The sequence below is a fragment of the Ruditapes philippinarum genome, unplaced genomic scaffold, assembly GCF_026571515.1.
Source record: "Ruditapes philippinarum isolate M1 unplaced genomic scaffold, ASM2657151v2 ctg6658_1_1_1_1, whole genome shotgun sequence".
NCBI classification, from domain to species: Eukaryota; Metazoa; Mollusca; class Bivalvia; order Venerida; family Veneridae; genus Ruditapes; species Ruditapes philippinarum.
In genome coordinates, this window is record NW_026853266.1 from 41,621 (window position 1) to 58,792 (window position 17,172).

General features: G+C 33.4%; 1 protein-coding gene across 1 annotated transcript; it reads left to right on the forward strand.

Moving 5' to 3' along the window:
- Window positions 1-2,008: 2,008 nt before the first annotated feature.
- Window positions 2,009-16,549, forward strand: LOC132736328 (zinc finger CCHC domain-containing protein 8-like). Its single transcript, XM_060723439.1, has 14 exons — window positions 2,009-2,433; window positions 3,792-3,834; window positions 5,136-5,198; window positions 5,835-5,928; window positions 6,760-6,840; window positions 7,213-7,316; window positions 8,355-8,435; window positions 8,885-9,019; window positions 10,000-10,071; window positions 10,555-10,700; window positions 11,585-11,697; window positions 13,423-13,500; window positions 14,716-14,800; window positions 15,415-16,549. Exons 1-14 carry the CDS (start codon window positions 2,043-2,045, stop codon window positions 16,179-16,181), a joined length of 2,253 nt encoding a protein of 750 aa, XP_060579422.1. The 5' UTR covers window positions 2,009-2,042; the 3' UTR covers window positions 16,182-16,549.
- The last annotated feature ends 623 nt before the right edge of the window (window positions 16,550-17,172 follow it).

The following is a 17,172-nucleotide window of genomic DNA, read 5'->3' on the forward strand; positions in this document are numbered from 1 at the left end:
ATTATACAATAATGAACGATACGATCTTACAATTTTTTTGTAGCGCTGCTCTTGTTTGCCAAGTCAATCTTAACATTATTTGCATAGGCCATCGATTTGGAGGAGATCATGGGTCATTAAATAATTACATCTCAAAAATAAATTCAGATCAATAGCAATTATAACATTTTCCATTTAACTGCGCATTCTTGTTTCCGATATGTAAACATGCGTAATTAAACGATTTTCAAAAACAACTTTGAGGCCAATTTTAGTTTAAAGACCGACCACAGTTTAAAGACTGTACTTTTGTATAAGATATTTACGTTCATATAATAAACATATTGCTAACCAATATTAAAAAACATTTAGCATGCAATATCCAAACTGATTATTCAAAACTATTTTTCATATTATGAATGAATACATCTCAAAAGTTAAAAATATTCTTACAATAGTTCATCAATATATGACTTTACCCTGTCCGGTCATTTGGTCTAGTGCACTAGAAGTGCACATGGTGTGCACTTTTATTTCTGGTCGAGTACACACCTATGTGCACAAGTGTGGGAACTTAAGTTTGAACTCAACTGTGCTTTACATTTAAATGTTCATTGTGGACGGTATTATAATTACTTTTTTTATTTATTAACAAAACTCATAACCGTTGAGGACATAAGTATAACAAATGATAAAACAAACATTTCAAGGAATTGAATAAGGACGATGACTAAGTGAACTTTCAGCATTATTGTTAGAACAAATATAGCTAGATTAGATAAAGTATTTCTATTATCAATACACATTGAAGTCTGAAAAATTAATGTAGAGCTTACTAGGAAACCTAGAATAGTAATTTCTGGTAACTTGTGTCTTTCGTGTGTAAAATAACTACATTTAAAATTATAATGAAACTCATCACCAATATCTTGTTTATTACAAAGTGAACAAATCATTCTTTCAATACCAAATTAGAACCTTTCTCTACAGAAAGGTCAGAATTGAGGCATCTAAGTTTACAAAGAGTGCATGTACGTAATTAACATGTACAGTAATTTACAAAGCAATGGTGAAGAGTTATTTACAAATTGCTAAATTTCTTGGTAAACAAGGGTATTAATTTCATAACTAAAATTGTATTCTATATATTCTTTACACTTTCCAGAAATGAATACATCAATTATCATCTGTAAAAACCGCTCAGGTAATCGCGATTTTATCACAAGTTGAAAGGTTAAAATTCAAGCACGTTTTGTGCTACCCAAAAATCTGGTCAACCATTATTTTTAGATGCAGATTTTACTTCCTTAATAAAACACCCTTTTCACGATGATTATTGATAGTGCACACATAGATCACAGGTGGCAGTATCAGTGTTTGGACACCCAACCCCTACCTGCCCCTGGACCCCTACTACAACCCTGAAAAAAAAATAATTCAACACTCTAAGGCTTACTATAAGGTACCAAATACAAAACCACCGATGAAATTATATAAAAAAAATTTTTCCACTATCAAAATTATAGTTATAGACTTTCTAGAACCTTATAGTAAGCCTTAGAGTGTTGAATTATTTTTTCAGGGTTGTAGTAGGGGTCCAGGGGCAGATAGGGGTGGGGTGTCCAATCACTGATACTGCCACCTGTGACATAGATCTATTTTATCAGCTTTACCAGGGTCTTTCTGTTTGAAAGACCCTGGCTTTACTACCATATGTATCTGTTACCACTTACTAATTTACTACCCCCCCCCCCCCCAAAAAAAAAAAAAAAATAAATAAATAAATAAAAAAAGATAAAAAAAAATAAATAAAAAATAGATACTGTAGATCTAAATGAAAAAAAAGAAAAAGGAAAAAATTAACATTCTACAAATAATATCATTTTCGACTGGGAATACACCTTAATCTACTAAAAACACCTAAGAAGGAGTCAACATGTTGAGTTTAAAGATATATAATTTCATTTGACAAAGAGTATCTGATCAAATGTCAAATATCTATAGGGGTGCGTAACCATGATAGAAATTATAATAATTGTAAATTTTACCATAACACCGTAAAAATGGCGGACGACATGTTCGGAGATTCCGAGCTTTTTGCCGAATTCGATAAAGAAAGAGAGACTACAGGTTCATTTATACTTTACGAAAAGAATGAAGACGGCTTGCAAGATCAAAGTAAGTTTGTGTTTCAAATGAGCGAGTCATCGTCCTCTGAAGATAGCGAGGATGATTCAGATTTGGAGCCCGAGAGTGAGAAACTGAAAGTGAAACAAGAATCGGGACCAAACCCGGCCCTTTTGAAACCAGACAGCAATCATGGCTCAAATTCACAGGTTCTTCAACAGAATGGGACTGAGCGAAGCAGTGATTCAGAAAATGAACAAAATGGCGAAAGCGTTGTGAGCAAAGATCGGCAGGAAAAATTGTCAACATACAAGCTAAATTTTGAAAGTATCCTTTAAGGCGGTAAAATAAACAAAAGACATTTAAAGAAGAAAGCTTTCTGGACTAAGATGATTTTCTTCATAATAATGCACTAAATGAAATGGAGCCCCTTCCCCCGCCCCCTTGACTCAAATTCCCTTGACTGTTAGATTTTCAAACCCATTGTCGTGTCCATCTTTGTCTCACCACTAGTAAACCGTAAAGGCTGGGCCCTGCCATGACAGTCAGAAGGCGACATTCTAGATGCTATTGCAGTGTGAGATGAATAATATTAAATTAGGCAAAGCCTATGAATGGGGAAGTCTTTTTAAAAAAAGAAAAAGAAGAGTTCATTTTTCTGTTTGAAAGGTGTTGTTCTGTATTTTATGCACCACTTCTGTTTTCACTCGTAATACTTGACGATTATTATTAATCCGAAAATGTGCTATTGTTCATAATGGCAATACCCTGGGCCATCCTTAAAAATGTTTGTTTGCAGTAACCCGACCCAGAATTTTCAAGGTGGGTAGGTAGGTCGATTTTTTTTTTTTATTGAACTGTACTCCCAAATAAACATGGAATTTCAAAATGCTGGACAATATATGCTTTGATAATCTGGTAACAATTAATAAATTGATAACTGAATTCTAATTTAATAAGACCTACATTTTATTTCTTCTATTAACCTTTAAAAGAATGAAAACAAAGCACAAGGCATAATTTTCTGATTCAAAAAAAAATTTTTTTATCCAGACCATGAAACAAAATTTTGAGTAGGGGCAAATTTTGTGAGTCGGTCGCGTTACAGCAAACAAACATTTTTTTCAGGATGGCCCTGCCTTTTATCATTGAGTTACATTAAAAATGGTAGCGCCCGACTAGAACTGACACTGAAAAAATTTCATTAATAGATATAGAAATCTATATATTCTTTGCTTTTTATTTGATTTTCTTTTAAATATACACATGTAGTCTATAGCTGGGCAAAACAAAGCCGGGGACCACTTTGTGGTTCCAGCCTTCGACTTCGTATTACTCTGATCTTTCTGGTGACAAAAAGGGGGAGATCAGGTTAATTACCAGACATAGTTTACCGTGGTTGAAAATTTCTTTTAATCAATTAGTGAGATTGGCTCCTGAAAACTTTAGGGAAGCTATTCAGCTAGCTCATGAAAAGTTGGTGTTTATATTTAGGTGCCATGTTGAGCATTTCTACTTAGGTGCTTGCTTGATCTTGAAATAATGCCAGGGTAAAATTAAGGCAAAAGAAAGAAACTTTCAGACCATTATTACATTATCTGGGTGATTTTATTACCCAATATTAAATTTTCATGAAAGCATGATGTTCAACTTCAGATCATATTCTATCCTTAACTTGATGACAGGAAACAAATTTAAAAGATATTGCAACATAATAGACTCCACAAGGTTAGTATCTCATTTCTCATAAAGCTTTGATTTCTTATCTAAAACAAGGCAATTGAGATATTATTGAATTTGATACATTTCAAAATCTGGCTGCCTATATACTTGAACCCCATGATACCGGTGCCTCCATGGTACCGGTGTATTCACATATCTCGCGATATTATTGTCAACACCACCTACCTAGTGTTTATATTGACATGCTCTAGTAATATTTGCTATTTCAAAGTTTTTAAACATTTTAATGAGATTCTGAAGAAAATATTTCACATATCCTACCTTATTTTTCATTTACTATCCTTTTCCTCCACTGCATAAATCGGTCTCTCTACAAAACACATTTTTTTCCAAAAAAAAAAAAGACAGGTGTTGACGTCATTCATACCTCCATTACATGTCACTTGACCTTTTGACATCATTTTTGGCGTTAGTGCATATAAAACAGTTTGTGAAAATTGAACAGTCAGTTTCATTCAGTCTTTTAAGGGAGCCTGTGTAAAGTGCCATATTGATATTTAATCTTCATCATATAGAAATAAAATACTTTCAATGATATAAAAGGACCAGAAAATCACAACAACACTAACATAAAGTGAAGGGGGATTTTTTTTTAATCCAGCCACATGGTATAATATACCGGTTCACCCGTAATTGGGAGTAAAAAATTCTCAAACAGAGATCTCTTAGGGGTAATAAAAGATGAACATAAAGTAAACTATTGAAACACACGTTTTTATTTTGTTTTTAAGTTGTTGTTTTTTAGATGTCAATACAAGAATGCTAAAATGATATTCTTGCTTTTAAAACTGCAATGGCTTTCCATATAAATAACTTTTTTTACTAGTGCACCGGTAGCATGAAGTCTGTTTAACTACGTCATACAAAATGGTCGACCATTGTTTACATTTGTTGTGAGCGAGAATTTCATAGTAACAGAACTCTGTAATGTATTTTTAAGAGGATTAAATGTTAATGAAGTTGTTTATTCGTCAGTAAAATTTTATCTGAAAAACACCGGTATCGTGGAGACCCGGGCTATGTCAAATATTACTCCAGTTTTTGCACAGAAACAGTTTTCTCATTCACATTATATATATAAATGTAAATGTTTTCTGTAAAATCCATATACATGATGATGAAGTAACATGTACTGTATATAAAGTTATTAAATTATTAGGAATTTGAAGTGTTTGTATGACCTTTAATATTACATTTTATCAACTGAAGTTGTCCTTTGCCTGATCTAGGAATTTAATGAAATGGTTGTTACTTAGAAATGTAAATGATTATAATTGTAATTTCAGGTATATACATGATGAAGAGTCAGCTTCAGTGCAAATATTGTTCCAAAACAACAGATTTTCAAGGTATAACTTGCATATTATAACTAAAAGAGATTAAGAATATTGACTATTTTTGATTTTATTCTTATTTACCTGTAGAGGTAGTGTAAACAATCTTTTTGGTCAGCAATTTTTTTCCTTATGTAAGTTGTACTGAATAACGGAGCCATTCACAATCACAAACTGTATTTCACAATTTTGCAGACTGAGTCCGACGGACCTGTTCACAATTCTGGTGAAAATTCACAATCTTGACAAAGTTAGCCTATAATTATGTCATTTTTCCTCCTTTTTAGTATAATGATTCTTCAACCCTAAATTTGCCATTATGTTGTTATATTCATTTGTTATGTTAAACTGTTATTTTTGTTAAAGAATTTAAGATATGCTTGACCCAAGTAGGACTCAAGCCCACAGTTCCAGGAGGAAGGTGCAGAATCCTTTACCACCACAGGACCTCCTCTCCCCATGTGAACTGAAACTGGCCATGTGATATTTACAGTGTCAATGTAAAACTCAATACAAAAAAAGAAAAGGAAATAAACTCAGAATATCAAACATTTTAATGTGTGAATAGATGAAAACAATTAGTTTCAGGTATTTCATTACAGCCAAAAATAGATAAACAATAGTTAAATGTTATTTTGATTTTATTTGTAGAAAGTACAAGACTCAGATAGAAGACTTTGTTAAACAGCTGATTGAACAAGATGCTTGTGGTGACTATGAAACACTGCAAAAATTAGATCTCAAGGTAAGATGATGCTGAAAAAGTCTGTCTTCTTATTTAATTGCCATACCTTGTCAGGAACTTTCCTTGTCTGAATCATTCCTTGTCAGAAACATTCATTGTCAGAATCATTCATTGTCAGAAACAGTCCTTGTCAGAAACATTTCTTGTCAGAATCATAGGACATCCTTGACAGAATCATTCTTTGTCAGAAACATTCCTTATCAGAAACATCCCTTGTCAGAATCATTCATTGTCAGAAACATGCCTTGTCAGAATCATTCATTGTCAGAATCATTCATTGTCAGAATCATTCATTGTTAGAAACATCACTTGTCAAAATCAAAAACTTATTTTTTTGTCTATTTATTATACCTTATGTCTTTTCTCTGTTTTTTATAACTACATGTATTGTATATTAAGTCTGTATAACTAGTGTCTTCTGTTTGTTTCTTTGTAACTATTGTATTATTTATTAAATTTTGTCTGTTCTTTGTAACTAATGTCTATTTTTTGTAACTATAATGGTTTCTTTACAACTATTGTCATTTTTGGAAAGCTATTCTCAACATGAAAAGATCTTTATTGTCTATTCTTTAAAACTAGTGTTTCTTCTTAATATCTTTTGTCAAATTGAAAAGTAACTTTATGTTTGTAGAAGAATATTAGTGTCAGAATATTATGAATAACTTTTATGATTCTTTTTCTTCTATTAATGTACACACATGTTCTCATCATGTTGTAAATGACATAAATACTGATTGACTTTGGGAAATGGAATGTATATTTGTGGTTTGTTGAATGGTACATTGGTAATGTTTATTGATAAAATAATTGTAATCTTTTTTTTTCCAGAGCTCTGTGGCCAGTTGTGCTGAATTGAATGATAAAATTCCTGTAGAGAAAAGAACTGACAGAATGTATAAGGCGCATGCTGTAAGTTGTCAATCTTGGTTTTTCTATACCTGTATATTTAAAGACATTTTTTCTATCCAGATGAAGGACAAAATAATTTACTCCTATGTTGAGGCTATATTACCTGCAGATCCTTATCAGTATTAAATGGATTTGTCATGTTTATAGTCAGAGCATATCATGTGCCAGTGGTTATGACAAATATGCATTTTTATATTACACTCCGCTTGTTTATGGAGCTGAGCATATAGATTTGCCATCGTTCTTCTTGTTCTGAGACTGTCAACGTGTAGACTGACAAAACAGTGGAATGTAGGGGCCGTCCTTGTCCTATGGACACATTGCTAGTGTTTACAATTTACATGGGAGAATTTAGATGTTGTTATATTACAGATCATAGGCTGCTCACAGTTTTACAGATATTTTGTATTGGACACGCTAGGATGGCCGTTAGTGGAGTACAATCCGTCACTTACAGAATGCTGGGATATACCAGTGTATCCATTACATAACAAATAGTGGGGCTGCTAGGTACACAGTCCTGTTTTAAGAAAATTCAATTTATTAAATTTATGTAATATGATCAAAAGGGGAATTATAACATTTTCTGCTTCATCAGTCTGACTGCTGCTTTTTGCTAAGTTTTAGTATGATATTAGTTATAAATATGTCTGACAAGTTGTATGGCTCATTTATATAATACTGCATGTTTGTAACATTGCTTTTCATTAGATAATCATGATGTTTAAATAGATTTATATACACTGCTGCTGTCAATTTATGAAGAAATCTCACTTTTTTTCTCTTAAAAAAGATGCTTCCAAACAATTGTTTAAATAGGGCCTTATAATCTGTCAGAATCTTTTTAACTAATAGTATAAATGGTTGTTAGTGACGAGGGTTTTATCAAAAACAACTATTTATACATAGCCGTATAACATATACAAATAAATGATCTAGCAGGATTACTTAATTTTAAAAGATACAAATAATCACTCCAAAATTGACAGCAGCAGTGAATATAGATTATATAAATGTCACAATTATCCAATGAAAAGTGACGATACAAACATGCAGTATTATTTTAAGTATCCACTGGTATTTATCATAACTTAATTAAAAAGCTTAAGTACTAAAAAAAATTGTGCATAAGAGATGGATGTCCCAGTTCATTGGATCCTCCAAGACTTTTTGCCCTCTATGATAAGTTCATTCATTGATTTTTCCAAGAGTTATTGCCCTTTATGATAAGTTCATTTATTTGTTACTCCTTTATAGACAATTTCTCTGCAGCCATTAGCTGAAATTTATAAAAAAAAAACTTAAGTGATGTGCAAGTAACATTAAAGCTTATGTCCTTGACCACTAAGCATTCCTTCTAATTAAGTTATTTTACAGGTTGTATTTTCCCTGAATTTGAAGATGAAATAATAAATAATCAAATCTTAAACATCCATTGAAACTATAGAAGGCTTGTTACATTCCTATAGTTAGCTGTTCAGATAAATTGTAAAACCTTTCCTTAATGCATTTAGTTATGAACAAGTTTTAACAGATGTGCTACCAATAGATGAAGTTGAGAAGAGGGCAATTGCTAGAAAAATGGAAAAAGAAAGGTAAATATTTGTAAAAATACATCGATCGTTTTAAAATCTGTAAGAAATATTTGTGATAAATAGGCCTTTTCTATGTTATATGCTTGTTTGCTGTGTAACCATTGCATTTCGTTTTTGATTGTACATGTAGTTAGACATTTTAATAGGTTTTATGGCAAAGTATGAATGGTTGTATAATGCTTATATGACCAAGAATTAAATAGCAAACAATGTTTTCTTTATTTGAGCCGTGTCATGACAAAATTAACATAATGGGTTTGGGACCAGCGCAGGCTGGTCTGGATCCATGCTGGTCGCAAACACATTATGTTGGTTTTGTCGTGACGCGGCTCATTTTACTTCTCAAAATCAAACTAGTATTTTAGTACACTACTAAGTCAAGAAAATAAATATTTTATTTACCCAAATTGGTATTTTTTGTTTATAACATTATTATTTTTTGTGTTCAGAATGAAGCCAAAATGCTGGAACTGTGATGGGGATCATATGATAGCTGAATGTAAAATGCCGAGAAATCAGGCTAAGATTAATGAGAACAGACAGATTATGATGGCAAATAAACAGCAGAAGAACGACGGTCCAAAGTAAAAATTATGAAACTTTTTAGTGTTGTAATAGTAATGATTGTGATCTTGTCTTTGAAAATAATTTCATTTATTTTTTTCAAGAAATTGTTTCAGTCTGATTGTTACGAGATGAGATGCTTATTTATAAAACACTGGTTCTCGTCCTCATTTATGTATTAGTTTTTAAGGTAATACAAAGGTAATACATTTTAAGCGGAACCAATTTTATTCTCAACAACTATATAAACACATGAAAATTGTCAGTTATTAATTTACAACTTGCAGTTTGTACACATTATGACAATTGTGATTAAATCTTCCCACCTGCTTTTGAGTAATAAATGATAAATGTATAAAATATGAAAAACAGTTGACAAGAACAACAGTTTAACCAGGAGACAATTATTTATTTTATTATTTCAGCCAGTTTAATATGGTGAATTTTTTTACACAGTTTTGTTACATCAATGAAAATTTCACTTTTTTGAATGAGAAAATTTATTTATTTGATTTATGCATTAATATATGATAGCAGAAAATAGAGCCTCTTAGTTGGCTTAATGGGACTCAGCATACCATAGTACCTAGTCTTGTGTCCACCCATTTAGCTCATAGGGTGATCTTTGTATTTTGAATACAGGGGTTACTGGTCAAAGGATCCATTCCTCAGACGAGATAAAATTTCTGTGACAGTTATTTGCTGACATAGAGTTTAATGGTCATTTTTCTCGCATAGCTGATTCAGAAATCATGTAGAATAAGTAGAGGGTCAGTTGCTGAGAAATTGGTTAAGGAGAGCTTATAAGGTCAATAGACTGTTGAAATATAAAAAAAAAGTGTTAAAATCTGCATTTAAAAGTCAGACAAACAAAATAACCACCATAGTCTTGTCTGAAATAATGGTCACTTAATGGTAGTTCTCCAATAAATACATTAAGGTATCTATTTCCATGGACCATTTCCATTCTACTTTAAAACTTTCAATATATATTTTTCAGGTCGGCCAGATATCATAAAGAGACCTCAAGTGAGGATCCTAAATACAGCAAGTTTAAACCTGGTGTAATTAGGTAAGTCTGAAAAGAGTGGAATTCTTTTATGTTTATTTTTTTAAATTACCTTTAAAGGTTCGAATTGTTGAATTATTTCATGCGTGTTATCTATCCAGCTAGGTTGGTAGTTCTTCTCAGTCGTCCATTTATACCTGAAATAATGCACAGAGGGTCTTCCTCCATCAGATTACCTGAAAGGTCAGAATATATATGACTTGTTATGTCGGTCCATCTAAAAAAGATTTTATAATTTATTTATATATATTTCTAAATTGATGACAGCTCTTTTTGCTTGCATTGCTCAGTATTTTTGATATACCACCAAATTTCTTCATGCATAAAATAATGCAAGAAGGGAAAATTGGGACAATCATCTGCTAGTAAAGTTTGAAAATTTGCTTTTTTATAGTGTACAAGAATGTTGACCAAAGGAGTTTTCAGAATTATTGATTATTGATGTCCATGCCCATGTCAATGTTATGCTCTTCTGTTGTGTTACAGTGGTGATTTGCGCGAAGCTCTTGGAATAGAAGATGACCAGTTACCTATTTTCATCTACAAAATGCGAGCCCTGGGATATCCTCCGGGGTGGATGGAGGAGGCAAAGTCAGCACCGGGACTGTCAATGTTTGACAAGGATGGAAATGGTTATATATTTACTTTATATGTACAAATGTATTAATTTAACAGGTGTAAATTTTTAAGTAGCAAACTTTTCTATAAAAACTTCAGAAACTCTTGAATCACTATGTTTTCAAACTATTAAGGCCGTACCTGTAGAATATTTTAGCAAAAGATGTGTTTCTTATACACATGCACATATGAAAAGAGAATACATGTAAAAAATGTCCCGTATATTTAATGGTTATTTCTAGGTTATTCTAGTATACGCCTCTTGATATATCTGAAACATTTTTCTTTCAATATAGGAACTTTTGTGTAATCACAGTACAAACAAATATTCTATTAAGTACAGAATTTTATATTAGTCATCCACCAGCTGAATTCCTTTTCATTTTTTGAACTGTCTATTATCAATTTTGGTAATATGAAGATGATGATTTAAAGTTGGTCAGCCAACAGTATAGAGCCCAGTCAGACTGCATGCATGTGCAGGCTGGCCTCACTCTATACTGGTGGCAAAGGCTGATAATATCTGGTTACAGCAAGTTAAGGGTTAACAATCAGGAAATTGTGGTGGTGGTGTTGGTAGTTTTCACTCAGGATCATGGCAGTAAGCCGCATTGAATTTACCAGAGCACAGTTCAAACACCATATTGTTCCTGGGCAGGCTGTCAAGCATTTTACCAGTACTAGTTGCCTTCACTTTCGCAAGGAACTGAAACTTCTGTACATACAAGAGCAGAGGTACAGTGGGAATGAATGTAGAAAGGATTTCATGATCAATCACAAAGAAAGTAACCTGTGTCCTACGCTTTGTCTATTGAGCTAACCAGAGGGCTCACCAATCATGAAATATTTAACTTTCATTGGGTATATAAAACATCTGTTTTTGACTTGAATATTTCAGACATGGACGAGAATGCAGAGGATGGAGAGACTGGGAGAGAACCGCAGCTTGATGTGCGCAAAATTATAGAATACCCTGGCTTCACGGTGGAAGCACCTGCTGATGTTGTTGAAGTAAGAGCCACACAGAAATATTTCAGTTTTTTTTTGCCATTTAAAGTATGAAACTCTTCTGTGGTTTATCATTATTATTGTAAGGCATTGTTCCCTGCAAAGTTTGAGTGGTAACTAATACCAGTTTGTTAGTTTAGTATGTCAAGCTTTTTTCTATTTACCAACCAATAGTAGCATATTTAGGTTCTATCTAATGGTTCATGAGTTGAAGGTATCGTTACACCCTTAAGGTTTTTTGACATGACAGGACTGGAAATACTTTATTGAGTTATCTTATACCATTTAATGTAGGTCTGGACCAATTATATGTGTGCATTATTTAAGAATCAATCTCTGGCTCCATTTTTGTGTCGCCTCTACGGAGTAGTGGCGACATATAGGGATCACTTCTCCGTCGTCTGTCTGTCCGTCTGTCTGTCTGTCCGTCTGTCTGTCTGTCTGTCCGTCCGTCCGTCACAAAACTTGTCCGGACTACTCCTCATAAACTACTGGTGCAATTTCATCTAAACTTTACAGGAATGATCAGTACCAAGTGTAGTTGTGCATATTGTCAGCATTTTCCGGTTCAATGATTTTTGTCAGAGTTATGGCCCTTTAATAATTTTTAATTTTAAAGTTTGTCCGGACTACTTCTCTTATACCACTAATGCAATTTCAATGAAACTTTACAGGATTGATCTGTAGCTCAAGTCCTTGCGCATATTGCAAGGGTTTTCCGGTTGAATGATTTTTGGCCGAGTTATGGCCCTTTGATAAAAAGGTTTCTTTTTCTGTGGGTTGCCAGATACACAAAAGCTTGTCTGGACTACTCCTCATAAACTACAGGTGCAATTTCATCCAAACTTTACAGGAATGATCAGTACCAAGTCTAGTTGTGCATATTGTCAGCATTTTCCGGTTCAATGATTTTTGTTTGAGTTATGGCCCTTTAATAATTTTTATTTTTAAAGTTTGTCCGGACTACTTCTCTTATACCACTAATGCAATTTCAATGAAACTTTACAGGATTGATCTGTAGCTCAAGTCCTTGCGCTTATTGCACGGGTTTTCCGGTTGAATGATTTTTGGCTGAGTTATGGCCCTTTGATAAAAAGGTGTTTTTTTCTGTGTGTTGCCAGATACACAAAAGCTTGTCAGGACTACTCCTCATAAACTACTGGTGCAATTTTATCCAAACTTTACAGGAATGATCAGTACCAAGTGTAGTTGTGCACTGTCCGTCTGTCTGTCCGTCTGTCACAAAATTTGTCCCAACATGAAATTGGCCATCATGAGGCGACACATGTGATTACTGATCGCTCTTGTTTCATAATAATCATTTCCATTGTGCAAATGACCTTAAATGAAAAACGCTTTTAACTGAAATCGGACTAGGAATCTCATTAAATATTGATTTAATATTGATTAATATTCTGATTATATTTTGTTACTATCCCTTCATATTTTTCCTTTTTAAATGCCCCAGTTGATACATGTGAGATTTTGAAATTGAATGTTTTTATGTTTTTGGACCTCAGTGTGAGCTCCATTTATATTGTTACTGGAATTTTGTCATCTAAAACATTTATTGGTATTCATATACATGAAATGGTAACTTATATACAATGCTATATTACTTTTTCAAAATTCATTTAAAGTGAATTTTTTTATTCAGTTAACCCTTTTTATGGCGTGAGATTTAATAAGCAATTTATATTTGTGAAAGTATACTGATTTATATTTCAGGAAGCAGAGATTTATGGTCTTCCACCGTTACAGCCACATCAACTGAAAGCCACATTGATTGCACACACTGAAATGCAGGTTTGTATGGGTTTAATTAACAATTTTCAATGTGACTATATAATATATAGTATATAATGTCAATGGACAACAATTGTCCTCATTCCAGCTTCGACATCCGCATTAAAATTGTTGTACAAATACATTTTACTCTATCTTTTTTATTACATGAAGGAAACCTTTTTCAAATATTTAGTACATGTGTCTGATCATCCATATCGCATATGTGAAGATTTCATGATTTATCACTACAACAACCACTCTCCCATACCCCACTCCTATCCCCCCTAAAGGCGAAGATCAATCTAAGCGGTTAAAATTCTACGCAAACATTGTTAACTTAAAAGTTATTTTACCATTAGGCATCTACCTTATTGTGTGCCGTTTTCAGCGATTGAAAACTGTTTTTAGAGGCACTTGTTCTGCAGGAGTAGTTGCTAAATTATACAAGCAGGCTACATGTTTTTTGCTCGCCCTGTCACAAAATGTTACTATTTTTACTAATAACTACATGCAGACTTGAGACATTTCATGATCTTGGTTTTTAGTTATTACCAATTTCATATCGTTAGTCTGAGGTTGAGATATGACATTTGTATGTGTCTTAATTGACTGTATGTGCTGGATACTTTAATCAAGTTATATGATAACCCTCTTTTTACCTTACCTGTCACAAAGTGACAGGGTGAGCTTTTGTGATCGCTTTTCGTCCGACGTCCGGTTGTAAATTTTTACTTTAAACAACATCGCCACATAAACCGCTAAGCCAATTTCATACAAACTTCACAGGAATGTTCCTTTGGTGATCACCTTTAAAAATTGTTCATAAAATTAAACTCCATATAGAACTCTGGTTGTCATTCTGTATGTTATGGCAACCAAAATTAAAACCTTTTAATATCTTCTTTTAAAAATCCCAAAGAGCTGGAGCTTATATATTTAGCATGAAACATCTTCTAATGAGTGGCTACCAAGATTGTTTAAATAAAAGCCCTGGGGTCAAAAGTTGTCTCGTCATGGGGGTTGATTGATTCTCTTATATGTACATGGTAAAAACTTAAAAAATAATGTTCTTTAAAAAAATCCAAAGAGCTAGAGCTTAGATATTAAGTATAAAACATGCTCTAATTCCAATGATCAATACTTTCTAATATCAAATTTGACTATAGTATATCTAAGCATAGTATACATTTATATATGTTCTAAATCATGTAATATATTCATCTTTAAATTCAGGAGGCCACGAAGAGGGAATTAGAAGAAAAGGAGGAAGTTCAGGCTAAAAGACTGAAACTCAGTGCAGAAGAAATGGATCTAGATGGTAAAACATTTAATAGGAATAATATGTTGCATATTAGGAGAAAGTTTTGCTGTCAGTTTAGTTTATACAAATTTATTTTAGTTTGATTGTGTTGGAAGTTACAAGCTTATTGAAACAGCCTCAAATCCAGACAGTGCTGTCAGACACTTCTTATTGTTTAATTGATGAGACACTCTTTTCAGATTCTATGACTCTATATCTTTTGTTTGTCAATATACTTGTCAGTCTTTGTAACTAAGAGGTCAAGGTCACTGATTTTGGATCAGTTATCCTTCTGTTCTTTGAGTCATGGACTATAAATTCTTTTATGCAGGTAGCTTAGAGCAGATCTAATGTTCTTATCATGTGCCCCTTTCAACAAGAAATGCATCTGAGGTCCTTATCTATCAGTAAAGCTGAAAAGTTGCCATGTGACCTTTTCTGTGTTGATGTGACTGGAAAATCCCAACATACTCATTGCTTTGAATTAACCATTCACAAATGACAACAAAATATCATTATGAATGACATACATATTCATTGCCTTCAGATTAATATTAAAGATATATTTAAATTTTAATATATTTAAGTGAATTGAATATCTTTCAAGGATGAAATTTTCTTTTGTTCTACAGAAGATGGTGCGTCAAAGGAAGGAAACATTGAATATAACCCACCCTTGCCACCTGAGACTCCGCCCGGTAGACCGCCCATGCCTCTCACAACTCCCCCTCCAACACCTGACGAAACTTCAAGACAATCTTCATTAAACTATTCCAGAGAATCTAGTCTGGCGCGTTCTGAATCGCCATCATTGGAAGAATTGGAGGAAAAATATAAACTGTTGCAAAAGACTCTAATGAATGATAACGAGGACGGAGAGTTGGTCGTTTTAGACAGCTGCGAGGACGAGTCCTCACAGTCGAGTCTCGCGGGAGAAAAATCGTACAATCCTATAGATCTTGACTCCTGTGAAGAAGGGGATACATCTAAAAATCCGATTGAGATTGCAAACGATTCAATCGAAAGTGTGGAAGATTTTGATTTTGTGAAACCACATCTTGTAAGAACTGGTTCCACCACTTCAATACAAACATTTGGTGAGCTGGGTACCGGAAGTCCATGTAGTTCAAATCCGGGAACACCAGTTAACGCTCCTGTTTCTATAGACTATAAACCTCAGTTTAAAGGATCAGTGTCAGTCTCCAAAGACTATGGTACACCAATATTAAAGAGGGCTGGAAGTATCAATGAGTTGCCCATGGATTCAAAGTTTGCTCAAGGAATCGAAGACCATATTCCATTTGAAAATCTTCCAGATTCGACAGGAAGATTCAATACAATACGGAAAATTGTCGATAAAATACGGAAAATTAAACCTATCAAAAAGCGGAAGAAGTGATGGGATAGGAAATGTTACTTTTAGTTTTATCTAATCTATTCAAAGAATAGAGAAAGAATCCTACTCGGCTTCACATCAGCATTTACTTAACACTATGTTTGGATTTTATATGCAATTTCGTATCCCATTTACCACTAACGGCACTCACTTGAAACTCATTATTATGGTAGGTCACAGTCCAACGTTCATCATTCTATCATTGAATTTGATCAAAGTTCTGAACAATATTGGTTACATTTCACAAGAAAGTACTGTTTCCATACTCTGATTACAATTGTAGGTTGGTGACAAAGGCTGGTAACTCTAGCTTTGATGTTAATTAAATTATTCCCCTTTTTAGCTTCCCTGTCACAAAGTGACAGGGTGAGCTTTTGTGATCGCTTTTCGTCCGGCCGTCCGGCGTCCGTAAACTTTTACTTTAAATGACATCTCCTCATAAACCACTCATTTAAACCGCCAATTTCATCCAAACTTCACAGGAATGTTCCTTTGGTGGTCACCTATGAAAATTGTTCAAAGAATTTAATTCCATGCAGAACTCTGGTTGCCATGGCAACCAAAAGAAAAAACTTTAAATATCTTCTTTTAAAAAAGCAGAAGAGCTAGAGCTAGAGATATTTGGCATGAAACATCTTCTAGTGAGTGTTTACCAAGTTTGTTCAAATAAAAGCCCTGGGGTTAAAATTGGCCCCGCCCCTGGGGGTCATTGATTTTCCCTATATGCATATAGTAAAAACTTACAAAATCTTCTTTTAAAGAACCCAAAGAGCTAGAACTAAGGTATTTAGCATGAAACATGTTCTAATGGGTGTCTACCAAGTTTGTTCAAATAAAAGCCCTGGGGTCAAAATTGGCCCGGCCCAGGGGGTCATTGATTTTCCCTATATGCATATAGTAAAAACTTAAAAAATCTTCTTTTAAAGAACTCAAAGAGCTAGAGCTAAGTTATTTAGCATGAAACATGTTCTAATGGATGTCTACTAAGTTTGTT

What these genes read in the sequence shown, in the direction of transcription:
- LOC132736328 (XM_060723439.1), top strand. Translation starts at nt 2,043, where the DNA reads ATGGCGGACGACATGTTCGGAGATTCCGAGCTTTTTGCCGAATTCGAT. An exon ending in TGCAAAAATTAGATCTCAAG is followed by an intron (nt 5,929 to 6,759) that starts GTAAGATGATGC and finishes TTTTTTTTCCAG; the next exon opens with AGCTCTGTGGCCAGTTGTGC. An exon ending in GAATGCTGGGATATACCAGT is followed by an intron (nt 7,317 to 8,354) that starts GTATCCATTACA and finishes TAATGCATTTAG; the next exon opens with TTATGAACAAGTTTTAACAG.